Source organism: Chiroxiphia lanceolata, chromosome Z (assembly GCF_009829145.1).
Source record: "Chiroxiphia lanceolata isolate bChiLan1 chromosome Z, bChiLan1.pri, whole genome shotgun sequence".
NCBI lineage: Eukaryota > Metazoa > Chordata > Aves > Passeriformes > Pipridae > Chiroxiphia > Chiroxiphia lanceolata.
The window spans coordinates 10,316,401-10,343,519 of NC_045671.1; the positions used below are offsets into that span (position 1 = coordinate 10,316,401).

Consider the following 27,119-nt stretch of genomic DNA (forward strand, 5'->3'; position numbering starts at 1 on the left):
TGATACGTATCACACTTCCCTCCTTCCCACCCTTCCCAGGATAGCTGCAGTTCTGCATGTTTCTGTGCAACTGCTCACCTCCCAAAGTCTCTCCGTGTACGTCCAATATTTAATTCCAGCCCATATACACTTGTGTGTGTTCTGCATCTTTCATCTATGATCCTCAAGTACACAGGCACATACCTGTTTTGTTCCTGTAGCTGTTCTACCTCCACGCCTCTGCCCCTCAACCCCGTTCAATACACTTAAAGTCTTCCTTTCCCCAATTCCTTTCACCCTGACCATAGAAACTAGTTCTCCAAAAACGCATAGGAACACACCTTCAAAGCTCCCTAGTGAGCTCTCCTCACATTATATGCAGTTTTGATCTATCTCCCCACCTTGCAGAATTTCTTTTTAATACCTAATCTAAACCTCCACATTCCCACTTGTCCTGCCACTACATGCCCTTGTCAAATGTCCCTCTCCAGTCTCCTTTAGGTCCTTTTAAGTACTAGTTTTAGGTACTGGACAGTGCTATAAGGTCTCCCTGGAGTCTTCTCCTCTACAGGCTTAGCAACTCCAACTCTCTCAGCCTGCCCTCATAGGAGAGGGGCTCCAACCCCCTGATCATCTTCATGGCCCTGCTCTGGACTCAGTCCAACAGCTCAACATCCTTCTTATGTTGAGGACCCCACAGCTGGATGCAGCACTGCAGGTGGGTCTCACCAGAGCAGAGCAGAGGGGCAGAAGGCCCTCCCTCACCTGCTGCCCACCCTGCTTTGGATGCAGCCCAGGACAGGATTAACTTTCTGGGCTGTGAGTGCACATGGTCGAGTCAAGTTACCTAAATCAAATTGATTTTGGTAATCATGTACGGGCTGAGCATGTACGGGACACGAATAATGGTTAACATGTTCGGACTTTAAAAGCAAGCAAAGAGGTAGTAAATTTCTGTAAGATCTTAGTACTTCTGCAAAACGTTACCTGAATGTTTTTCTCAGACTGTCAGTGCATAGTGCTATATTCAGTAAGGTACAGTCCACTAACAAACCTTATTTAAAAAGCCATAAGACAAAAACGCTTAGTGGATTGCAGTTTTAACACATTCCCTTTTGCATCAATAGAAGACAATAATAAAATTACATCACTGAAACATGCAGTATTTCCTGAGAGATGTTAAATGACTTAAATTCAAGCTTTGGCCTTTTTCATATAGGAGGATATAGGAGAAGGGTGTGAGTTACCAGAAACTATGTTAACAGATAGGTATTTATTTTTAGCTCTTAAGATTCACTGCGGATTTGACAGTGTATTCTGGACAAAATCCTCAGTGCGAAACTCTGGCAAATACCTCATATTGCAAAGTGGAGTGGAACTCTCTTCATGTCAAGAGGTGAGGTCAAAGTACTGTTTCATGATAGCAGAAGAGTTAAAGAGTCTCAAAAAAAAAAAAAGCCTGTAAGTCTGGAGTACACTTTCTCATGGATCCCATTTTACTCCTTTCAAGTGGACGAAATTTAAGCACCGTCATATGTTTTGAGATGTGACTAATGTACAACAAAAGCCAGGGCAAAAATTAATCAGCATTTAGACTCAACTCTTAACATAGCACAAAGACTAAAGGTTGACACTTAACATTCAACTTCAATGGACCACAGAAGACTGGAAAAAATCTCTCCTATGAACTTCACTCCAGCTGGTGTATTCCAACTAACAGACACCCTCTTTAAAAGCCTGTCATTTTCAGATACAGCTTAGCAAGACGTAGTTAAGTCTAAGAACTACAAACCTTCATTAATGTGCCAGACATAAGCACTGTGTTCAGTTACATATTTTAAAATCTTCTTTTAACCACCCTCAAAAGCAAGACACTGTAAAAATGACTGCATTCATGAGACATGGCACAGCCTTGTTGTGCTTTGCTTTAAAATTCGACTTACCTATCAAAAACAGCTGTTTAAATCTTGTATATGCAGTCTGGATATCTTGCAGAGATGGAAGGCTGCTTGACAAGTCATCCACCTTCAGGAGTTCATAGGGAGGTTTGCTAATTGTCTTATAGATTCTAAATCAAATCATTAAGAGATTAAAGCCTTCTGCTTCACAAGTCAAATAATGCAGCAACTACTATCACTGATGACAAAGTTAATAGGCATGGTTTGGGAAAGAGCTGTAATATCAAGAGACAGTCACTGTGGAAAGCTAGTGGCATCCATGCATTTTTAAGTGCTGTCTGAAAGCTTGCCTACAAGCTTATAACAAGGTTTGATGCGTTTAACTGTTACACCAGTAAAATTACATTCATGCCTATTTGTGCAGCTACAAACATTGTAAGCACTATTTGATTATCTTCACCAGACATACCAAAATCACTTTACTAGCAGGCTACTAGAGATCAACTCAGAAAGAAAAGATGGATAGAAACACTCAACTCTCCCAGCAGAAGCTTACAATTTCTCTTGATTTCTACCAACCAAATTACATTCTGATACCCAGCTGCCAGGTCTGCTAATGAAACACATGAGTAAAAGAAAATTTGGACACAAAAAAGACAATATATCTTGCACTTCCCTAGGTATCTGCTATTTTTTTCCCTTGAAGGAGAGGAAAAAATACCAGACCAGATGAAGCTTTGGTTTGGACCCAGAACATCCCCTCTCATTCAGGTTCCAGAGCTCAGATGAACATCAGCTTAGTAAATATGTCTGCTGTCATGCTGGCTTTTTATTGTCAAGACCTGGGAAAAGTTGATCTAGCTCACAGTTCAGAAATGAAGCCTTGTGGGCACTTTTCCAGGCAGGACAGAGTGCTTTGTTTCCTGTATGTTGTAGCACAGAAACCTGTTTTAAGTGAGAACTACAGGCATCCACATCAGAAACACAGGTTACTAGACCTACCGGAATGTGCCTCAGATCAAAGAACTGAGGGAAAGCAATCACTGGTCAAATACATTACTTCTTCCAAGTGAAGTAGTAAAGAAGTAAACAGTTTGTGCTGCAAGATCTGGCTCTGAACAGCTTTTTCAATAAGATAAGCTGTTAATTGTAAACACCTGCTTTGTGCCTGAGTTGCAACTACTGTTACAACAGCACCTTAACACACATTCGGGGACAATTTGTATATATATTTTTAGATACGAGTGGTAAAGCACCAGTACTCCACAGCAAAAAAAAAAAAAAAAAAATCAGCAATACTAGCCGAAGTTCAAATGACTCCAGAAAAGGGATAAAAGTATCAGTCGATACCTTGTAACAGCTTAGTATAATTTTACTTATTTTTGCATCATGAAATAGCATTAGAGTTCTAAGTCTTGTATTCTTCCCCATTTCACACGAGAAGCATTAGAGAATCTGCAGGAAGAGTCAAAAGCCTTTTCTATGCAAGTATAATTAATTTTATAAACAAAAGAGGTTTTAAGAACCCAATCAAGATATTTTCTGTTAGTTCTGTGTGATTAACAGGCCTTTCATCTTTGAGGAGCAAGGAGCTGATGTTGAACATACAGACTGTACATGAGTGATCAAAAGCTGGCTGCTTTGAGAAGTTCTCTCCAGGACACCCAACAGCTTAAAAAAGCCAAGACCGAAGAGCAACAAATCATCACCATAACTCTCAGTCAGGCAGCTGTGCTCCTTCCATTAAACTAAACTTTGCATTTTTCAAACTGCTAAACTAATTCAGTTCACTGCCTCACCTGAAAAAGCACTGTCTGGCTTCACATCTGAAAGCTGCAGTAGTGAACTGCTAGGCTGTCTCAAGAGATTTTTACATCACTTTGTCTATAAAAACACAAACCTAGTTCTCAGAAGATGGCAGAGTCTTAAAAACTCAGCTTGCAAATCCATGTTTAGAGATGGAGTCCAGATTTTTCCCACTTGCAAACAGAATTGAGCCCATCAGTTAATAATATTTCAACTGTACTTAACACCTACAGGCTTTGGTGCTGCTTGTCCTAAATAACACACCATAGTTTGTAGAGAGATTACTCAGGTATGCATACATACTTCCACAAAAAAGCCTCCAGTGAAGTTCCAGTCCTGCACAACTGACCAATGCCGTGGAGTCAAGGGCTTAAATACATTCCACTACAGAAAACTACTTTCAGGTCTAGAACTTCTTTCCTGATGTGTGAAAGCTTAAAAGATATAGCATATATGGAAAAAGAGAAGCAAGGTCCATACCAAGCAAAGTGTTGTGGACAGAATAGCTATTACTGACCCATCCAAGAAGGCTTTTTGCATTTGTGAAGTGCTGTCGTCCTGTTCTTTGGGAAATGCAGACATTTTGAGAAGAGCAGCACCGTTATGGCAAGACCAACACCAAATCTGCAGAAAGACATTTATCAGGTGATAAAAATTAGTAAATTGTCCCATACAAGATATTTGCTTAACACAAGAAATTTCTCTATGCTGTGCTTCACTGAGTTTTTGATGTATTCAAAAGCACCATCAGTAGAAGCAAATCTACACCTGCACCAAAATTACATGCCTCAGTACACCATGTTACCACTTGCAAGTTTTAAGTGAAGTTTTAAACTTACACAGACACAAGGAAACAAAATGTCAGATTATATAAAACCCCTGCTTTCTCAACTGCCCTCACAGGTAAAAAAAAGGGCGTGGCCAAAATACGTTGGAATATATGCCACAGCAAGACAGCACTTTTAAGTAACTTATATATTTCACCCATCAGTTTCTCCATACTGATAGCAGGGGTTTTTTATAGTTCAGCCTTAAGATAACTCACAATAGATGCACTGATATGCCTTTCCACATGAACTATGCATAAAGGGTTATTTAGGCATATGAAATAAAAATTAAACACTCCAAAACTGAATCAGATTGCCTATTCCCAGGTACTCCTTGTAGCAAATCAGTCCTCAAAGCTTCTTACTTCTCTTTACACAATTTCTTGACTCACACCTACTCCTCGATGTTCTCGAGCTCATCTTTAAACTTGATTTGAAGCGAGGAGTAAGAATCATTTTGAACAGGAGTATCACACAGGGCAAACTGGGAAGCTGAAGGTCTGCTACCAACTCACAGTAACCAAGGGGAGCATCTCGGAAGGATGCAGGAAACTCACAATCATCAAGTGTGGAAAAAATTACCATACTGTCCTTTCACTGCTTTCTCAAACCACCTTAATATTGTTAAACTAGCTTTACCTTCACAAAAGTAATTTGGAAATAACGAGAAGAGTTCTACAAGGCCTCTGAACAGTGGACAAGAGCTACACATGCTGTCATCCAGCCTGCTGGAACAGGTCCAGAGGAGAGACACAAAGGTGATCTCAGCCTGTCTCTGTAGCAGAGGTGCCCCAGCCCTCTGATCATCCGGGGAAGAAAAGGGTCTGGAAGACCTTACTGTAGCCTTTCATTACTTAAAGGGAGACTGTAAGAAAGCCTGGGAAAGGCTTTTTTTTCCTAAGTCCTGCTGTCATAGGACAAGGGGTAACGGTTTGAAACTAAAAGATGGTAGATTCAGGACTAGATACAGGGAAGAAACATTTTACAATGAGGGTGGTGAAACACTGTATGGAACAGGGTGCCCAGGGAGATGGTAGATGCTCCAGAAACATTCAAGGTCAGGTTGGACATAGCTCTGTGCAGCCTTATCTAGAAGATGTTTCTGTTCATTCCAGAGGGGGATTGTACTAGATGATGTTTAAAAGGACCCCTCTCAACCCAAACTCTTCAGTGATTCTATGAATGCAAGATAGTATAAAAAAACCAAAAAACAAACCAACAAATGAAAACACTTCTGTTTGTTTGTAAGAGCCAGTGTAATATATCTCTGACACTGAGACAAATTGAACCAAACTTTAGTCAGGACAATACAGTACCATCTTCTCTATGGACCAATTAACTTAAAGGCATGAAATGAACATGGGTTTCCTTGGCAAATCTGATGGACATGCAGCAACTAAGGTAAGACTTTACAAGTGAGATTGCTTTGCTCCTTGTTTCCATCTACTCAGTCTTACTGGTTCTTAAACTACAAGGTAGGAAGCCAAAGCCAGCTTGCTACAGGGTGCAAACCAGTATATTTTACTTCATTTTCTTTTGGACTGGTAGAACTAGTTTTTCAGTCGGGTTATTTGACTTTGTAAAAGCACTGCATCATCACAGCCATACCATTAACCAGCACCCAAGACAGGTAACTGGAGGTATTCACCTTCACCTGACATGCATGGTCTTCACCTCAATAACCAAACAGTATTTCAAGTCCTACATCCTGCCCCAGCCAGACACCAGTCAGTACAGTCTCATGACAAACAGGCTGATGGACAGAAGGACTAGTAGTATTTGTAGTCTATAGGAACATTGATTTCTGAAGTAAGAAAATAGGAACTGTGAATAGTAAATACATATTTTGCTGTTATGTCTTTGCTATGTATTACCCAGTTTAGTGAAATACAGAATACTTTGAGCACCTCTCCTTTCAACATCTGTTTCCCTTGAATAGATGGCCAGGTATATTCAACATGTAAGCTGTCGAAACAAGTTCTGAAATAATATGCAGTCACATCTGAAGTGCTAGTTGAAATTTTGCCATCTCAGTAAGATTTCTTACCCTCAGCCATGCACATACTTACAGGAATGCCTCTGCCTTCATACTTCAAGATACTCTCTTCAGAAATGCATATGGGAACAACAAAATACAAAGGCAGCCTAAGATGACAAAGGAGAGTTTACTGGTCTTAAAAATTAAACAAAGAACAATCTCCAACCATTTTTAATGATAGTGAGTGTTCTAGCCCACATGGTAATTATATATTCATTCTTACTGCTACAATAATCTTTCCAAACAGACAATTATATTTTCCTCAATGCTGTCCCTTTATTTTCAGCTGAGCAAGGTATTTTTTTCCAATCTTGATCTCTTAATTATTTTCCCTGCAACTTTCCTCTGTTTTTCCAAGGTTGCAATTAAATACTACATTTAGCTGTAACCTCTAAGACTGATTGTAAAGACCACCTTGGTTTTCTCATGCTTTGTTGTTTCAAAAGATACCCTTGCAGTATTAGATAACTATTCCTGTTTCCAGGCCTTTTAAGCAGTTCACACCCTAATTCAAGAATGTAATTTAATATATCATGGATTTCTAGCATTAGCCAACATTATTTATATTCAAGGCCCAGAGAAGCAACAAAGGTAAGTACTCTTAAACTTGGTTAGGGTCTCTCAAAACAGTTGTAGAATAAATAGTTAGGACTTATTTGAATGTTGGCATTCATTTCCAAGATCTGTGAAGCCTTTCAAGATTTGACTATTAAACAAAAAAGCAGTAGTATACAAAGGTTTGTATACATTCTAAAGGGTTCACCAATAGATGCTGCTCAGCTAATCTGGTAGCTAAACTCAGCTAACCTTCTCTTAAAAGCAACACAACCTCCACCGGCACATTTTGCATATACACTTTAAACCAGGTACTCTTTCCCCATCCAGCCCCCCTCAGCTAAATCAGTGAAAAATCTCCAGTGCACCTAGCTTGAAATTTTACCAGAGTAAAGGTGCAGGATTGAGAAAGTGTCAACCTAACCAGTATGACAGCAGTGCAAGTCCCAGACGTACATATTTCCTATTCCATTTTAAGGTGGTATTCTCTACTTCTTGACCTGCACAAAGCTTGACTGACCAAGGTCCTGAGTAGTCTGACCTGCTATTGAAATTAACCCTGCTTGAGCTGAGGGTTGTGTAAGATCACCTCCTGAGGTCACAAATCTAAGTATTTCACAAATAAAAATGGAAACCAGATCCTAAAAAGAGCCCCAACTGTATAATCCTCAGCATCAAAAGTAGCACTGAGTTTTGCAAATCCAAAGTTCACTATTCATTAGGGCAAGCTTACTTCTCAGACACTCTGTAGCCTTCATTGGTGATCACTGCTTTGTATTTCACATTCCCTTTGGTCCGCTCCAACTCATCACGCCAGTCCTCGAGTGTATCAAACATCACAGTTTGGTTTCTTCCATCTGTCAGATATTCGATAATGTTAACTTTGCAGACTACTAGGAACTTTTAACACAAAAGCATTCCTAAATAATGGAGTTGGTTGCCACTAAGGTAAGCAAGCAAGACCTCTTGTGTACAGAAAGTCAAAGATAAAATGCCTTTTGTACACCATGCTGTCTCTGTTTGATCTTTAATAAGATACCTTTTGTCAAATATTGCTGTGACTAATAACTTCAGGAATAGTTTCTCCTACAGAAACTAATCAGTTCTCACAGAACTCCCAGAGAGTTGAGGCTGTCCTCATATCCACCTTAAAATCCAGGATATTGTGCAGCAAATAACATTTTATACTTATGCTGCTGACTGGCATCTAATAATACAGGTTTAAATGCAGAATTCACAATCATATCAAAAACCTTTCTACAAAAATTCATATACTGCATTTCATTTAAAGTTCATTCTTTTATGATGCAGTTTTGCATTGAATAGAACATCTCAGGCACTTGATAAGAGCAGAAAATTGATTACATCAATTCAGTCTCAATAATTTCGACTGAGAACCTTTCCTGTAGTTATATTTAGCCACTCCAGCAACAGTTATGACAGTAGCTTGATTCAGCCTCAATTCTTGTATAATAACCATATAATTTATGGAGTAATGTCAATTGTTTTAGGCACACATCATAGTTAAGTAACATCCTGCAACATCAGCTAACACTGAAATACCAAACAGAGTTAGAACTTCTAGTGAAGATATAATGGCAACTTGAAACTTTCCACTGTAAGAAGATAAGGTTGATGAAAAATTTACAGCTTGAAACAGAACATTATTAATGAGTTCTTAGAGAAAAGTTACAATTTTAAAAGTATCAGACCATAAGAGGCATAAAAAACAATTTCTAAAGTTTACTTGGTTTGTCCTGTAACAATTTCATAAAGGATGAGACCTAGACACTTACTATTGAAAACAGTTATTAAAGCATGAAAGAATTCTGGCACAGCACTCCAATGTTGCTATAAAGACTAGGCTTCTCCCAGATTTCTCAGTCTCTCCCTGGAAAAGCTTAGTCTTTCTCATGTTTGTAGCTGAAAGTGAACACCAGTTACAGGTAAAGTCTGCAGCAACTACCCAAGCCAGCAACAGGCCCTTGCAGCAAAGGCGGACAGAAATCAGAAATCCACTGCCCACCACCTGAATGAAGTGACCATTGTTCTCAGCCTCCATAACTGAAGGGCTGTGCCCAGTGCTGGGCTCCCCAGCACAAGACAGGCACAGGGTTCCTGAGCCAAGCTCAGTGAAGACCCATTGTCTTCACTGATGGGCTCAAAGCACCTGCTATGAGGAGAGACAGAGCTGGGATCATTCAGGCTACAAAAGAGCGGGCTCAGCAGGGGCACACAGGGGGCACGAAGTGTTCCCAGTGTGTATAAACACCTGACTAAGAGTGGAAGCAGGGGAGGAGAGTACAGAAGATGAATCTAGACTCAGTGACATGACAAAAGGCAGTTATGCACAACCTGAAATACAGGAAATTCCATTTAAATGTAACAGTAAAATTTTTCACTACAAGGAGGGTCAAATAATGAAACAGACTATCCAGAAAGGCTGTGGATATATGTGAAACCCAACTGGACATGACCCTGGTAAGTTGCTGTAGTTAATCCTACTCTGAAGGGGGGCAGATGGACAGTGCTCCAGAGGTTTCTTCTAATCTCGGTGATTCTGAAATTCCTTGACGTATTTTGCTAACTGTCTGATTAATTCCTTGCATACATCAAAACTTCCCTCAGTGAAAGGAATAGGTGTTGCTGCTGCACTGAGGATCAGGTTCCTAATTCAAAACAGCACTACTGAGGTCTGAGCTGCAGAATGCTAAAAAGCGTACTGATAACTTTTTTATCTTGAATTTTGCAGCTTACTTTATTAGTCAGCCCAGTTTGATCAAGAGGGAAGATTATGTAATAAATCAGCTTCATGAGGAAGTCAGATGTCTTCCAGAATCCTGCTATGCAAACCCATGCTTTTTTTGCAGTTGCCTGGAAGCAGCATATTGCTTGCAAATGAGAGCAAAAAGGGAAATACTTTTTGACACGATGCCACTGCAAATGCAATAATTTCAGAATTAAGAGCAGGAAGTTTGGTTCACAGCAATAGTACAGGAAAAACCACATTGATAAAATACACAAAGTGTTTTGTAGATGAACCACGTGAAAAGCATTTGCATATATTGGTCACAGTAAGTTTTCAATCCAGGGGTGCTACCCTTGCTTGGAAAATTTCTGTGCAACTACCCGAAGGACACAGACACCAACAGCAGACAATTTAAAGATTCTGAACAACAAGTCTAACACGGGAAAAATTAATCTTCTGAGGCTATCTGCCTGCAGGACAGAGTCATAAGCCAAGCACACACTCAAATACTAAACATCCCAGACTGCTTAAGGAACTAACTATGCAACAAACAGATAAAAAACAGAAAAACGTTTACCTGTGTTGTTTGGGGCAGCTGATGCATAAGAGAACAGAAACAAACGTTTAAGCAGCTTAGGAGTCTGGCTATGATGAACTATACCACTGACGATCTAGAAGAGGACCAAAAATTAACACCCAAACACACAACAAGACTGTCAGTGTTAAAAATGTGATTTTTTTTTTTTTGCCACCCACTCCATCCAGGTTTTAAACAAAACTCACGGATTCTATCCCCAACAGCTGAAAACTGACTTCTAGTAAGCTTTCTCTGTAGTCTGCAAGACACTGTATCTACCTGGCCTAAGTAGTATTATATATGTTTAACTTCCAGAATTACTCATATTCAAATAAAACTAGTAGACATCTAGTTTGGAGTTCAGATTAACCTGTCAAAAGAACTGAAGTTATCAGGAAACTGACAGCTTTCACAAGAAACAGGATGAAGTCTAAAATATAATGAAATTACACATCACAAATAGAACAGCTTTACAAGTTTGCCTGAGCTGAAGCTGATTTCCTGCAGCACTCTAAAGTTCCAGTTTTCTTTAAAGAGCCAGTGCATCTGATCTTTTAACTGCTACACATAATGACATTCAATGAAATCAGTCTTTCTCAGAGGTGATCAGAGCAAGTTTTTTTAAATTATCAGAAAATACTTAAAGTTTCAGGGATCTCTCATGTTGAATTTTACCCTTCTCTCATCCTCACAAACACTCAACACTAAGCTTAAAAATAGAAAAACAAATTAAGTTACTATACTTACTCTTTTCACTTCCTCTTCTTTTGTGTATCTCAGGCAAAAATTAAATACTCTAAGATCTTTACAGTAGATAATTAACCTTTCCGGGTATTTTCTCAGCTGTCCAGTTAGAAGTTTCTTTTTCTCATCATAAACTGTAAAATTAAAAAGCCCAAGTAAGTATCAAAAAGATATTTGCCATCCGTTGATACAGTTGTACCTGTCTGACTCTTCAGAATTCTCAATAAACTATTTCAAGCCCAAGTTTTAGCAAGAGAAAAAACCAAGTATAATACAACACAGGTTGGCACACTCTTGTGTTTATATACTCAACCTTTTCTTTTAAACCCCTCAAATTACTTCATCATATGAGGTAGAAAACAAATTTGTACCAAACCAGCTGCAAAGCACTCCTTGATTTACCTGAACATTAAAACCAAGACCTCGTTTTAGATCTCCTTTAATATGTTGAAGATATCACGGATTTCATAAAACAACGTTCCCTCAGACAAACAACAAGTATTGTTTGGTAATTTGGTACCTGTACTGCTCTGCAGTGCTACTGTTCAGATGAAGTGAACACCTCCACATTTACAGGAATAGTTGATACACTGGAAGATCCTTGTGCACCAAACTTAAGAGACTTTTCACAGTACATTCTCTGGTTTGAATCATTGTATTTTGAAGGGATTGTTCTGTTTGTCCCAGCAAGATAATTAATCAAATTAATTCAGTCAAATAAATTAAAATTAATTCGACAAGCTTGAAGGATCAGACTGGGTTCTGAGAGATTTCTTATCTGTCACATCATTAAATATAACTGCAGCTGCTTGTTCTAGACTACCCAATCCTAGTTTCCAAAGTGACAAATCTATCAGTTTTCTAAAAACAATGTACACGTAAAAGGAGCGCTACAAAACACCTCAGAGGAGAAAGCTGACCTACCTCCATAGATTTGATCTACACATTGCAGGGTTATGTCATTTTCTCCTACAATTTTATTCTTAAATTCTGGTTCCTAGAACATAAAAAAATATTCTTAGAAAAGTCACACTGCTAAGCAGTAGCACTCACAAGTAAAGGATGCATTCAGTACATTAATATCAGCAGCACTTCTTATTCCTACAAGCTGTGTAAGGTAAAACACTGAAAATAGTTATTAAAATACAGACAGATGCAGGTTACACAGTTTGTAAACTACAGATACAGTTTTTTTAAGTCTCAGCCATGTTTGAAATGTAGACAGAGATTTTATTTTTCCAATAGCTTCTAAGCATGCATTTCTACTGAGAGTCACTTTTCAAAGTAGAATCATCCCAGTAAACAGGAAACACAGTAACTTGATGGAATCCAAGCCCTTTTATGACAAGTTTCCTTGCTATGGGAACCTGGCAGGAAATACAAAGTCTCTTAAAAGAACAAGCATCCCGAGAATATTCCAACATCACAGCCAGATTTATCACTGGGTAAAGTGAAGACACACACAACCCAATTATTACTGTGTCACCAAACTTGAAGTGATTTGGAGTTCCCTCCACTTTTATCATTCCACAGGTTCAGAGTTAAAAATGGCATTTGAGTGATGCCACAATTAAACACTGTTATGTACAATATTATTACCAAAAGGCTGATATACACTACATCAGTAAATTATATTTTGCTGTGAACAGAGTTAACCTTATTCACGTTACTTCCAGGTCTGCAGTACTCTGAATCAAGTGGCTAATACTGAACTTTTGTTAAAAGAAATATAGTTGACTTGGCATACTATAAAACCAAGGTCTAAAGTTAGTGGTAGAACAGAAAGTAGCATGGTCATTACTAACTTTCCACACTAATTACCAACTACTTCCACATCACTTGCAATTTATACTAAAAAACTCCACAATTTGTTTTAATTCCAGAAGGTCAAAAAATCTGTATTTGGCTGCAGAAGCCTTAGTTTTAATGCTTAAACTTTGTGAAATTTTACCCCAAGAAACTTCTGACTACCATCAATGTGTGCTGATCATATTATTCTCACTGTTCTTCACTGTTGAGATCATCTTGCACTCAAGAGCCACATACCAGGCTCTTCTGTCACTTTTATCACCTAAATGGACCAAACTGTTTCAATGCTTAAGCATATAAAAAAAGGTGTGGCATTATCATTCCCCTTTCACAGCTCAATTTGAGCACCTAAACCAAAAGACACAAGATGGAAATAATTTTTAAGATTTGAGGAGCTTTCACTGTTTGGTAAGCTCAACAGCACTAGATTTTTAAATCTTTTCAGTAACACCTGACTTGGAATGGAATAATTCAGAGCCTTAGTGAGCCACACAAATTATTTGGAGCATTTCCACTGAGTACTAGCTTATTCAGTCTTGTACAGCCCTGAAGTAATTCTGCAGATGTAGCCCAAGTCAAGTCAGACAGATGTTATCCAGTACCAGAGCCATGTTTGACACTCACACTTCCACTATTGCTACCAGACAAGGAGTAAGAAATCCGGTTTAAACAAACTGTTGATTTAATTTTCAAAACAATAGATTCTTTTAACTTAAGCTTCATCCACTCACTAAGGTAAGTGTCCACATTAAGCTTGCATTGTTTTTACTTAAAATAGTCATTAGAGCTTGAGGATGCAGATGCAGAATAAAGTTACTCTGCATGCATTAGAACAATTTATAAACTTATCTTTCCTTTACACAGGGATGCAAAAAAACCCTCATATGATTATTTATTCAGAAACACTACAGGCTTTAGAGCCTGTTTGGTCATAATTAGAAAACTTGCTTTCCTACATTATCATCTGAAGCAGAATCATCATCAAGGAAAGAAATCTTGAAGTTTGTGCACACGAGTTTCCCGTAGGTGCCACGATTTGATCCATCTTCTTGCATATACTTGTACACTGTGCTTGCTTCACAAAGCAGCAGTTCACCTGTACAAAAGAAACACCAACTTGCAACATAACTGATATTTATAAGTTAATTGTTTCAGTTGTTGTCTTACACTCAGCATTAACTTCCTGACAGCTTCTCAGAACTCATCTGAAAATATTTCATGACTGTGACACAAAAACACTAAGAGGCAGCTTTTGAATCAGCACACTGAGAGCCTTCCAGGTTATTCACACTACTCCAGACGACCTGAACTGCAGATGCTCAGGAGTTCTGTAACCAGAGGTACCTCTGTCATGGCCTACTCTAAGTGGCAGAAGTACAACACACAGAGTTGCAAAGAACAACCTTGCCAGTGTGTACTTGAAAAAAAAAACAAATGACAACAAAGGGTATCCGGTCAATAAACAAGTTAATTCTTCCAATTTTTGCTTTCTGTTAAACTCTAACAATGCTGAAACATTTGAGTTAATTATTTCAAGTTCATCATGGTTAATTTTTCATAACTTTGACTGAGGACATTGCTTATTTTGCAGGTCCCAGGGCTATTTTAAAATTCTCAAACATAAGTTTGCATAAATAATGGTCAACGAAGATCTAGTCTTAGAATTCACAGGAACTGAACTTCAAGTTTAAGAAAATAAAGTTTTAATAGGTACATTTAGACAAACTCTTGGTCTTCCGTAGAAAGCGTAAGAAACTTAATACACCAATACTAGTTTATTGTAAACTTTTACTGATATTTTGTCTTTCCTGATCTTGGAAAAGATTTTTTAAAAAGAAATAATTGTAAATTAAAAAAAAGTCTTAACAGTAAATTAGGCATCAAAAGGCCTAAGTAACTCACAGTAGAAGCAAAGCAACCAGAAAGTTTCCTCTAGTTCTTGTCTTCAGTTCCCAAACAAACAAAAACATATAACATACAACAGTTACCTGGTAATAAGCGAGGATTTACTTCCTTTTCTATGGGTTCCTTTATGTGTATTTCCTAAAGACAGAAAGAGTAATTATTACTTTGAATTATTACCTTCAACACATGCTGTAAACAACTACACTCCCCCTCTAACTCACTTCACATTCTAGCAAATAGGCAAATTAAAATTAAGGAAAACGCCTTCTATACAAAAGGAGAGTAAGTTTGCAATGTGATCCTTCCACTAAGTGTCAGTAGTCTATTAGCTAAATAATTAAGTGGTTTGCCACCCACAGTGAAAGTTACATGCATTTCTGAACACACACAAAAAAAATGCATTATTTGTGTAAAGAACAGACAAAAATAAAGCATTACAAACACTTTAAGTTCTCTCAGCACATCTGAATAAGCACAAACTTAGTATTACAACACCATCTCCCAGAATTCACTCATAAGCTCTGCAACATATGACTTACTATTTTTTCTAATGCATCCTTCACGGTTTTTCAAGGTTCATCCATCACTACCTGTTTCTGATTTTCTTACATGTATTATTTCAATCAAAGCACAAAAAGTTACTTAAACAGCACTAACACAATGTAAAAGGGACTTCAGGATCTCAGAGTCAAGAGGTAAAAAACAGTGATAGGATATTCTTTAGTTTGGACCTAAACTGCATAAAATGAACATTCTCAGTATCACTTATTCCAGCCTCACGGTACTGATAGTTGGGCTAAAATCTCCAGCCAACAGACTAATAAACTAGAGGACATGCTACACCCTTCCTGCTCAGCCAGTTCAGAACTTCCTCCTCCAAGTCCAATCACTTCACACGCATTGGAATCTTTCTGGAAAACTATCAGTTAACTGGAAACCCCCCCGGGGGCCACAGCAATAAGCAATCTAATTTTAGTTTGTCACCAGCATCCAGAGTCAGATACTGCAAATCAAGGCAAGCAATCAAAGGGAGATACAAGCAATAATAGTTTTGCTGGATTAAGTACAGAGAAACAAAAGCCCCTGAGAGTACAAAAATAACCCCCCCTGCCCTTCATATAAACACTTGCCCTCAACACTCAGAAGACCCAGAACAAAGTTTGAAAGTTGCACAGCAAAGCTAAAGCCACCAGGAAATCATGTCATGAGAACAGCAGAGATGTTCGCGACAGGCTGAAAAGAGAAAAAGGTTATAAAATTAAAATGGTGGTGAAGAAAGAAATCCATAACTACAGCTGGCAGCTAATGCAGAAAGCAAAACACAGTTTGCTACCTTTGACTTCTAAGAGTGGGTGTTGTACAAGTAGATTTTAATCAAAGTTCACACTTGTTAGCTAGAAAAATTACTGTAGCTTAATGTAAGCACTGCGTTCAGAGAAGATATGCACACTCTTTTCTTTCTCCAGTGTTGCCTCCTCACCACTCCTGAGCTAAACTTTGGATTTACCAGTGACTTTAATAGCCATACCTTATACAATCACTCTTTGTGTGCAACTACATGCAACACTGCTCAGAAATTGCATGCCAATAATCACTGCCACAGAACAGTAAAGCAGTATATTAACCAGGTGCTTTTCCAGTAACTTTTACTCTGGGAGATATCATAAGGCATGTAATAACTACTGTTTCTGTATACACACTGCTTCAGTGTTTTAACTCATTGCCATGAGTACCATTTTATGTTACTGTTGGCAGATAAGACCTGAGGGAAAAAAAAATTGACCTCAAAGAAATTCTTTATGCTTATACACATTTGCTAAAATGCAATGAAGATTTTATACAGGTATCCAAGGCAATAATTTTGTACAGGTGCTTTGGGTGTTGGTTACAAGTTAAACTGGTTATCTTCTAAAAGAAATTAGAATTTTCATTAGATTCCATCAGAGCAGATTAGAGACCTCAGTCAAACAGTGAGACCACCATGTAAAATCCAGTTTTGCTTTGCTGACAAAACCCCACTCACTGAAGTGCTTACTACAGGCAGAATCCCTGTAACATTCAACAGCTTTCAAGAGCTAAGCCTACAGAACAGTTCTATTTGAAAATCAACATTTATATTCCCATAATGAATTAATGAACATGTTAAATACTAGGGATAGCTAGACTGCAAGCCATGAATGTTGCCGAAGAATCCATGCTGTGGCACTCATTTTCCAAGGGAGGGTATTAAAATACATTAAATTCTAGTAACATTTTGTAGATACATTTTGTATTTGCTCTTTTCAGGGAGAAGGCAAAGATCTTTAGGAAGATATGTTGTTAACTCACCGTGAGTCTGTGCAAGTTGTGCAGGAAACCACATCTTTAGCTACCATCTCCATTCTGTTTCAAATTTTTTTTTAATATGTATTTAAGTTTTGGGGTAACACAGATCCTACCACTAACTTAAGAGCCTGCTGACGCTACAATTCATGCTGTTCAACATCCCTTTAATCAGTCACAGGTTCATAGTCTCCCATCCAGTTCTTTTATCCCTGGGTTTGTCTGACTACATAGTGAGGTAATTTGGTTCATAAGATCAGCTGGGATGTATGTACTTGTGCTACATCTGGTTTTGCAGTTTGTGCCCATTGTTAGCAGAACTGGCTCATCAACAGGTCAGATGAGCACAGAAACAAAAGAAAGGGAAGCAGCAGGAGTAAATCTGTCCTTTTCCACAAAAAGCTACTAAACACATCTGGACTTCAGGAATCTTCACCCTTTGACCATTTGCTGAAGCTAAGCATGCAAGCACTTTCCATATGTGACCACTGAAAGCTATGCAGATTGTAGAGAGATACTTCTTATAGATCTATTTAGATAGATCTGTAGCTTCCCTGTTCTGAATTCCCCAAGCAGCATTTCGTCGCTTCTTACTCAAGATACAACACAGGAAACCCTACTAGCAGCCACAGCTAAAAGCAGACACCCATAGGACACCACACAAATGGCGAAAATTAACTTCAGATACTATAGAGACAAAGACCTGAACTTTGCTGAGGGTTTTAGAAACTTCTTTCTCAGAGATGCTTCTCACTAGTGCACTCATCTTGTGCTACAGTCCTTTTTCCAGGCTCTAGAATAGTGGTAGGTATTACAGCAATGCCCTTTAATTATCAGTTGTAACAGTGCAGAGTACCAAATCATCCCACAATTTCAGGCTGACATATAAGGCTGACACCTTATTATAATGCATACTCCTCCTAGCTAGTTCAAAGCAACTCCAGGTGATTGCCCTATATAAACATGAAGTGCTAGGGAAAGGAGACACCACACTGCTCACAGATTCTCTGCCTCAACACAGGAGAAAAGACAATACAGAAACTGTTTTTCTTAAGGAAAGGCTCACCTCTTCTCATCTTGGTTTTTACCTGAGTATGAGCAACAACTGCACAGTTTGCAATACCCAGGGACTACATTCAGGTCTCCCAAAAACATATATATTTGAAGGGACCAGTGTATATTCCCCACATCTGTCTGGGGAGGTCTTCCCCAAGCGCTGAAGGCACATGTGAGGCAACATCAAGTTCAGGGCAGCAAGGTCAAGCAGCAGCTGTGCTTCATTAAGAGGGTCCTAACAGTTGGAGCAGGAAAGGAATCCCAAGTGAGTCCTGCTTTTTGTCCTACAGCCTCACTACAACTGAGAGCAATTCCTCTCACTCCACGTGGAGGTAAACAACTGTGTACAGGAGATATGTAAAGAGAGAAAAACACTATCTGCATGCTAGAACACAGACCTTGTTAGAAAATCTGGATATCTGTTTTTCAATCGGTATTGCAATATATATATATAGAGAGAGAGAGAGAGAGAAAGATACAAGTCTGTTGACCCTGGATGTTGGTCATCACTCCCAGCAGAAACCACGCATACAGTCTGCTACTGCAAACTGTATGCCATAAACTCTGAACCCACCTTACCCACAGTAATGCCTCCATTTATCCATAGCTGGACATTTGTGCTAGAGGTAGTTCCAACAATGAAAAATAAGATTTTTAGTAAACATACTTAGAAAACACGTTTCTGAGATTCAAACAGTAAAGGAACCAGTTATCGCTTTCAGGGTATCAAGAGTGTTGGCTGAAAAGTACATTCTTTCAAAGCTGACAGCAAATAGTAGAGCTGTGAGGACACAGGATACTTTCGTGTTTTTATACAGTTTTCCAAAAGTAAGCTCTGCATGGGGAAGCTCTACATCATGGTGCGGTTTGCTATGAACATCTGCTTTTTTTTCATATTTACTTCATCAAAAGATTAAAAGAGGGGTGAAAGATAAATGTATAGTTAAGAAAGTTATCAGTTGTAAAAGTCAAACTGTACTGAAATACTTGCAAGCTAGTTGTGCGCTCCAACAAACAACGTACAGCGTTCCTGAGTAAAATAAATCAAACTTGTGCCTGACAATTCCACCAGAATGTCACACAAAAAAGGAAATACCTGTGCAGATGCATAGCATATACTTTGTATTCTGAAACAAACCACATTAAGTACTTGGTATTTTCCTTACTGGTCACACAAGCCTAATCCCATGTTGGATGCCAACAATCCAGAGAATATACTTACTACAGTTTAATAACATTGCTGAAAATAATCTCTAACTGCTTGTTTTCCTTCCTTTCACTCCATTATTCAACAGTCCATTAGATCATAGCGGGTGTTTTCCATGTCCGTTTCATCTCTTATCCTTTCCTCTTTCCTTACATTGTCCTGTCCATCCCCTCTGATATCAGCTCCTGGCTTCCCCCATGTCAGCCCAGCTGTCCTCTTCAATAACTCCTATTCCATATACCACTAACCCTTTAATTACACCATTCCAGCTTTGAAGGAGCATTGTGCTATTTTAAGAGCGATTACTACAGAACGCACAATATTGTACCAAGATTTACAAGCAAAAAGTATTCGCGGTGGTTATGAGCTAAAAAATGTGCAGGATCTGAGAGACAAAGCACAAGAGGTATGAAAGTTACCCTCAGCAGTCTGTGGTGTACTCCAGATTTCAGGGACAATCAGCATGGAGCAGAACAACCTCTTTTAAAGTTTAAGGGCTAACACATGAAATAGCATTCCATAATAATTAACATGAAGGATTTAACTCTAAAGAACGCGTGTCCACAAAAATGAACTTTAAGCTTGAAATCAAATTTAATATCTACTTTTTTATCCAAATTAAGATTTTTTTTTTAGGAAAATATGATCTACCTTGTTTGCCCTGAAAATCCCCTCAGTTTTGAAAGTTTGAAAAGTTAGAAATCATGAAGTAATTCAATGGTCCTTGTTTCTGTGTCTCCATAGACAAATATTCCAAGTCTATGATCAGACATGTCAAAACATTGACTTTATACCCCAGCATTCACCCCACTTCCTGCAGGGTAGCCAAGTCTGTCCTGAGGGGAAGTGTGTCATTAATATCAACATCCTACAGTCTCACTCTCAACAGACCATTGATTGATCTGTGGTTTCATACAGCAGAGCATAACTAGGTTATATTTAGTCAGATGTCAAAAACACTGCTTTTCCAGACATTCTGGGGTTTCACAGCAGAAAATACTTCTGTTCCTTTAATCAAGAGCATTTTCTTTTCACTCCTTACTTCCATGTGGTCATATATTAACATGAATAGTGTTCCTGTTTCTTTTCTTAATCAAACACACAGCACAGCTTAAAGCTAACTTAAATTTTACTTTTCAGAACATCGCCTAGTGTGTCCCTCAAGTATCTGAAGATGGAATAAATAAGAGGGGCTAAACCAAAACTCAGCGCTGGCTGTTGATTTCCTTACTGTAGGGCTCCCCTAACCCAGAAGGGGCAGCTTAAGGTCTTAAACAGCTTCCCAAGCAAACAAGGACAAGTCCAAAGAACCTGGAGGCTGCAAGCAAGGAGGGGCTACAGCATAACACTAGTATATCACTCTCTGTTGCACCATGGTTGACAGGAAATCTTGCTGCAGGTTAGAAGCACAAAGAGATTCAAGGTAAGGCTCTGTAAATTCAGCAAGAAGTTCATCACTAACTCCAATGCTACCCAGATGTAAACTCAACTCATCAAGTCCCTGAACTGCTGGTACCCATCTTTTGACAGGACCTGCCAGAGGAAGCATCATGCTGAATACACCTGTTGCCAGTATTCCTCCCTGAGCACCTGGAAGTTAACACTACCTTGATCAAATTTCTCAGCCAACCAAACTATGTTCCATATACAAGGAATCAGGAATTTCCCCTGTTCTATCAGTCTAGATCCATTTTAAAAACTCAGCTACATGAAAGTTAACTTGTACAGGAAACTCATGTTCAGAAAGTTATTTTTCTTGGGTGCATACAGAATACAGTTCCTTGAGAGATGCTCACTTCTGCTTACTTTAGGATATTTAATCAACATGCTTTTTCTAGATACCCAAATAGCCTCACAGGTTTCAACACATTATCTAATTTTTTTTTTTTTTTAATCCTCAAAAAAGCCACTAAAGTCTTCAGTTTCCTGTGTAACCATTAAGGAAGTCACAGGCTGTCAACAAGAGCAGAGTGACACTTGCTTTACTTGCTACTCACATCAGACCTCAATTTCACTGAGTTTTTGAAGGTGCTAGTGAGACACCAATTCTATGGCAGAAGTCACAACTGTAACACAAAGTTTCTGCTGCAAGAGTCCATGAAATTGTTAAATTTAAGTCTAAAAAGGAGAGGGCTAAAAGCAGCAGGAATACGTCAAGAGTTAATGACTGCAAGCTCGAGTGAATCAGGATATTTCATTAAGAGCTTCATCTTCCAATATTAAATACTTCTGTTATTCTTCCTGCAGCCATCAGGATCATATTTGAGGTGTTGCATCAGTGCAGCTGAAATCAAGTTAAAGTACTCTTTATTATTTGATATTTTACTATTTTGCACTATATATATTTGACTTGTACTTTTCCAGACCAGCCATTTTTTCTAGCGAGCTTTAGGCATCCACCTTTTTCATTTAAGTGCTGAAACAGCATCCAGTAAGTCCAACAAGTCAAGTTGTGACCTTCACAAAATTCAGTTCCCTGAGAACTGAATTTTGTATGTTTGTACAAGGTACTTTCCTAAGGTGAAACAGTGACATCACACAGGGATATAGTGGCTGACTCCAGAAATATTTGCACATATCATTTACACCCGTTTTCGCTTGGAAATACAAGAAAGAGAAAACTTTTAAAGCAAACCAATGAGACTACAAGCCACTAGGCCTGAACAACATATAGAACCAGTTTTGCTATCACAAACTAAGGACCTAAGTTTTAAGTGGCAGAGCTACTTTAGTTGTAACAACTCTGCATTGTTTTCAGATCCAGTAAAAAATAAAAGCAGTGGACTTACCAAGGTCCTACCAGTGACAGACTGTACTAACCAACAAGATAAACAAAAATCTCTTCCTTAAGATCTCATGAGAATCAAACAACTAAGAAGAACCGGTCTGACACACATTACAAAGAACTAGGAGAGGGGGAAAAAACCCCAACACATATGGTTCATTTTCATGGATTGGTTTAACTAGAAAACAGCTGTTTACTAGGAATAAGAATGGAGAAATACAGAATAATACTGACCTAATGCCATCTGGTAACAAGATGACCTCAGTAAACCGAGTCTAAGGTCACTTCGATCAAGCCGCCAACACAAGTTTCAAGAAGTAAGTGCAAGGACAAGAGGGAAGAACAATATGAAGGTTGAACACAGAATGATACACACAGCCAAGAGCTGTTGCGGAGGGAGATCCAGAGCTTTCCAGTGGCAGAACTGAGAGCAAGGAGTTCACCGAGGCACAGCGCGAAGTGATGTTCAGGGACAATAAGAACAACAGGTTCGGAAAGTCCCACCTTACGGGACGAGCAGCCACAGCCCGACATCTGGTCCCCGCTCATAAAAACAACTCCTCTGACCATCCAGCGATATTTCTTAATATTTTTTCAGCTTTTTTTCCACCCCCTCACCTTCGGGGCAGCCCCCGGGAGGCTCAGCCCCGCAGCCTCCGGCGGCACCCCCGGCACCGTCCCCGCTCCCTCAGGATCCTCCGCTCCCCGCGGACCCGCCGGGGCCGAAAGGGCGGGAGGACCCCGCGGCCCCCGCCGTGTCCGCCGCGGCCCCGCCGCCCCTCCCGCGGCCCTTCCCCGCCCGCCCCCGCGCCCCCCGCACCTCCGGGCTGATGTAGGACACGAAGGACGGCTTGGCCGCCCTGGCCCCGCCGCCCAACATGGCCCCGGCCGGCGGCCGCGCCGCTTCCCTGGGCTCGTCCCGAGCGGGGAGACAGCGGAAGGAGCGAGCCCGCCGCGGCGCGGCCAGGATCCGCATCACGGAGTCGACACCGCCCATGCCCGCCCACAGCCCCAAACCCGGCCCCGGCCCGGCCCCGCGACGGCCATTTCTGGGGCGCCGCCTCCCGCCCACAGCCCTCACTGGGCCCGGCGGCTGTCAGTCACCGTCCCTGGGGGTGGGAGGGCACGGCCCTGGGCATCTCCCGCGGGATGTCCCGGGAAGGTGCAGGTGGCTCTTGCTTTGATCTGCTGGACGCGGCTTGGGCTACCAGGGATCCCTTCTCCGCTGGCTTTTTGAATTCGGGGTAACCGCGTCCCTTTTTGCGTTGCTGAGAGGAGCGCCTGTCCCTGCCGGTGCCTCGGTCCCGTTGTCACTTCCACAGAGTCATAAAATCACGGAATGGTTTGGGTTGTAAAGGACCTAAAGCTCATTTCGTTCCAAATCCCCTTGCTATAGGCAGAGACACCTTCCACCAGACCAGGTAGCTCAGAACACCATCCAACTTACCCTTGAACATTTCCAGGGATGGGGCATCCACAGCTTCTGTGGACAACCCGTACCAGTGCCTCACCACCCTCACAGTCAAGAACATCTTCCTAATATCCAATCTAAACTTTGTTTCAGCCATCCATTGCACTGTTTTGTACTCAGCTGCAAAACACCAGTCTTGTATCTGTGCAAACTTATAAGAAAAGTCAGCATTAAATAAAATCTAATCAAAGCACTGAGGCGTAGAGTTTTAGTTATGGCAGGAGAAGTGCAAGGAAAATGGCATAAAATTAGCTCTCCATGAAATAATCCTCTAAATCCTCTAAAACCCGACTGCTAATAGACCCCAAGAAGTCCTCTGCTCAATGTCTGTTCGTGTGTTACAACCACGAAAGTTGTCTTTTGATGCTGTAAACGAACACCAGGTTTACCTGGTATCTAGGTTACTTGTAAAAGCTCCATTTTTACATGGATACAGAACAATGCAAATATTGTAAGTGGCCTGTGGCAATGCAGCAAGACAACACAGCAATTCAAATGATGAATGGTAACCCAGGTGACAATTTGCACACAGAGTAGAGCTTATGGAAATATTTTTACAAAAATAAAACATACTTTACAAACTTCGGTAGACCATAAGATGTGAACATCAATAGCTACTTAAATAATAATAATAAGTACTTCTGATATCATTCTCTCCCTTTTTATTGCAATACTCTTTATTTACCTTGCTCCAAACCCAGACCTAGGAAAACTAAAAGAGGAAGAAAAAGGATTACGTGTGTAAGACAGCCTTTATAAAAATAAAATAGAGTGACTGTTTTAATTCAGAAATAAAACAATTTCCCTATTTTCAAATTCAAGGAAAAAGAAGTCTTTGGATTTAATCACCTTCAAGAAAATTGTCAGAAAAAAAAGAAAATTCAGAGATTAGGTTTCACTAGCAGTTTTACAACAAAGGTTATTCTGGTATGGGATCCCACGCAGAAGAGCTCTCTTGTTTCACTCCACAGCTGCTTCCTTGTCATTCCTTACATTGCAGCTGACCTCAGCTGCATAGGTCAAAAGTACACCCCATGGGATTAAATTGGTGTAAGTCCAGGGAGAGGGGAAATGTAGGACTGCATTTCTGTGCTCTCTAGTGTATTAAAATACACAAAGAAAGAGAACGGCACTATAAAAAAAAAGTTTTAAAGTATCTGAATTTACAGTGGGAATAGCATGAATACATCAGAATGCTATGAAGTTTATAGCACGCTAAGGCAAAAATCAGCTACTTACTGACATAACACGTTTCAAAGAGGAAGGATGTTTTGACACTAGGCCAGAGTCTTAACTTGGATGGGAAGTGCAAAAGGAGCTTTAATTCCCACATAGCACATGGGAATTCTTTCTTCAACATCTCATTAAAAAAAGCCCTACATCCGAAAAAATCGGAATGTGACTGCTAATATTCACAGCAAAAAATCCGTGTCCTGTCCCTGGTAATGAACAGGAAGTGTTCCTTCCTGGGGTTTGCTCTCCAGGCTGCCAAATGTGCAGGGCTCAACCAATCACAGAAGGAATTTGAAGCCTTTTGCCTGGAATTTAAGGGTGGGATTCAGATCCCCTTCATCAGTCAGTGTGTTCACCTTTTCTGGAATGAATGAAATAAACTATCACACATGCAGGTTAACTGACCTCAGAAAAGTACACTGGCATCTGAAAGGGCCAGCTGCAGCCCACAGTGACCCAACAGATTACAGAGCCCTGAGGGCTTCGGGGATCTTCCCTTTCCTCAGAAGGGCCTCTGTCTTCTCCTTTTCTCTTCTAAAATCTGGAGTCTGTGGGGAGTACTCACAAAAGCCAACTTCAACCCAGCCACCTGATCTCCGTAGATTCCTCCTGCAGACGGAGAGAAATAGGCTCCTTGTGAAGGCACCCAAATATAGTCTTTGTTAAGAAAGAGCCTCAAGAGAGTGCCCAGTGCTCAGAGCACCTCGGGAAATCAGCTTGGTCAGACTGAAGCTGGTCTTCTGAAGTGCCCTACTTCCCCTCCTTGTCTTTACACTATAGTCATCTACTGCCTCTCATTTATGTATTTATATATTTACTTTTCTGTCACTTTCATGTGCTCCCTCCCTGCACATTTTCACTCTGTAGTGTTGTTCCAAATTACCCTCTGTAATTTTCTCCCTGTGAGGAAATAAGGCAGTTCAATCCTGCATCATTTGGGATTATTCTCTTCACCAGAGAAGACTTTTTAAGACATAATTTTGCAACAAATTTAAATTCCTGGGATGGTGTATTAACAGGATATGTCTTCCCACGTTACTTCTAAATGGAAAGTGTTGTTTCATTCTGCCAATGACTTCCAGTATATTAAAAAAAAAAGTGTGTAAAATTATGTAATTTAGTTTTGTTCAGTTTTACATTTCTCAGTTATATCAATGACAGTCATAAAAATGTAGAAGAGTAAAACTTTTTAAAAGTCAAGTTCTAGTTTATCTGTGGTGGGTGAGGAACATACGGCATTTTACTGCCCCTATTTTATCCTGAGACTTTGAACTCTTTAAAAACATAATCACAGTATTCACCTTTAAAAGAGGGAAACTCACAGACCAGCTCTGCTCTTCCCCTGAACAGAGATTGCTTTGTTTAAAAAATTTACGTGCCATTACTTTGAGTAATTCTTTGGGCTGAATTCTCAGCTGTGCCCAGGCTGGGTGAGAACAGCTGACGGAGGGGAGACACAACGGAGCCACTTGCAGCTTTTCTGTCAATTTTTTTTCAAGGATCCTCTCAACTACAAGTTGTGTCTCCTATTTTCCTTTGTGGCAGTCCTCCTCATCAGCATTGCCTTGGCCATGGGGAGTGAGTAGCCTGGATAAGGCGTTATCCAAGGCCGTACCTGGAGCGCAGTTGGCAAAGATCACTGAACACAGCTTTGTGCCACATTCCAGCTTTTCTGAGCCTGGGACTTTGTAAATTGTGGTGCCTTGGGGAGTCCAAAGAGTGCTCGGATGCACTGTGGTGCACTCAGGTGGGATGCAGGTCAGTGTCTGTGTTGTGGATGCTTTGGTATAGGTTGCACAGGTGTCACGAATTTTTAAAGCCATTTCTGGGTGTTGAGCAAACTTGTGCGACTACTGAATTTCTACTCCCAAATTCCTCTTGCTGAAGAAAATAGAAGGAGCCTTTGCCCTGCTATAGACCTGCAAAGTCACAGGTGGGCAGAGCTTCCATTCCAGAGGGGTGAATCATTGGCAGGACTCCGTGGCTGTGGACCCCTTTGACCTCCCATCATGGCTACATCCAGGTGTGGACACTACTGTTAGTAAGTGCATCTCCACTGGTGGCACAGATAAAGATTTTGACACAGCAGTTGGAAAGAGAATCTCACAAAGTTACCCTTTCTCAAGGTTTCACAATCCTCCTCTTCTATCCAGAAAAG

At 40.0% G+C, this 27,119-nt stretch overlaps 1 protein-coding gene across 4 annotated transcripts in view; it reads right to left on the minus strand.

Moving 5' to 3' along the window:
• MTMR12 (myotubularin related protein 12) overlaps positions 1-23,256 on the minus strand; it is a 32,554-nt gene extending 9,298 nt beyond the window's left edge. The window contains exons 1-11 of one of the 4 annotated variants that reach the window (XM_032674611.1): positions 23,078-23,181; positions 16,018-16,120; positions 14,971-15,025; positions 13,939-14,078; positions 12,098-12,170; positions 11,177-11,307; positions 10,430-10,523; positions 7,837-7,960; positions 6,580-6,655; positions 4,201-4,307; positions 1,923-2,047 (exon numbers count right to left, since the gene is read on the minus strand). In XM_032674611.1, coding sequence (XP_032530502.1) covers positions 1,923-2,047; positions 4,201-4,307; positions 6,580-6,655; positions 7,837-7,960; positions 10,430-10,523; positions 11,177-11,307; positions 12,098-12,170; positions 13,939-14,037 — 829 coding nt within the window. In that variant the 5' untranslated portion in view covers positions 14,038-14,078; positions 14,971-15,025; positions 16,018-16,120; positions 23,078-23,181. Of the gene's footprint in view, positions 1-1,922; positions 2,048-4,200; positions 4,308-6,579; positions 6,656-7,836; positions 7,961-10,429; positions 10,524-11,176; positions 11,308-12,097; positions 12,171-13,938; positions 14,079-14,970; positions 15,026-16,017; positions 16,121-19,487; positions 19,795-23,077 lie in introns of those variants that run through there. The other 3 variants (XM_032674612.1, XM_032674609.1, XM_032674610.1) reach the window with 3 other exon arrangements.
• Between the last annotated feature and the right edge of the window lie 3,863 nt (positions 23,257-27,119).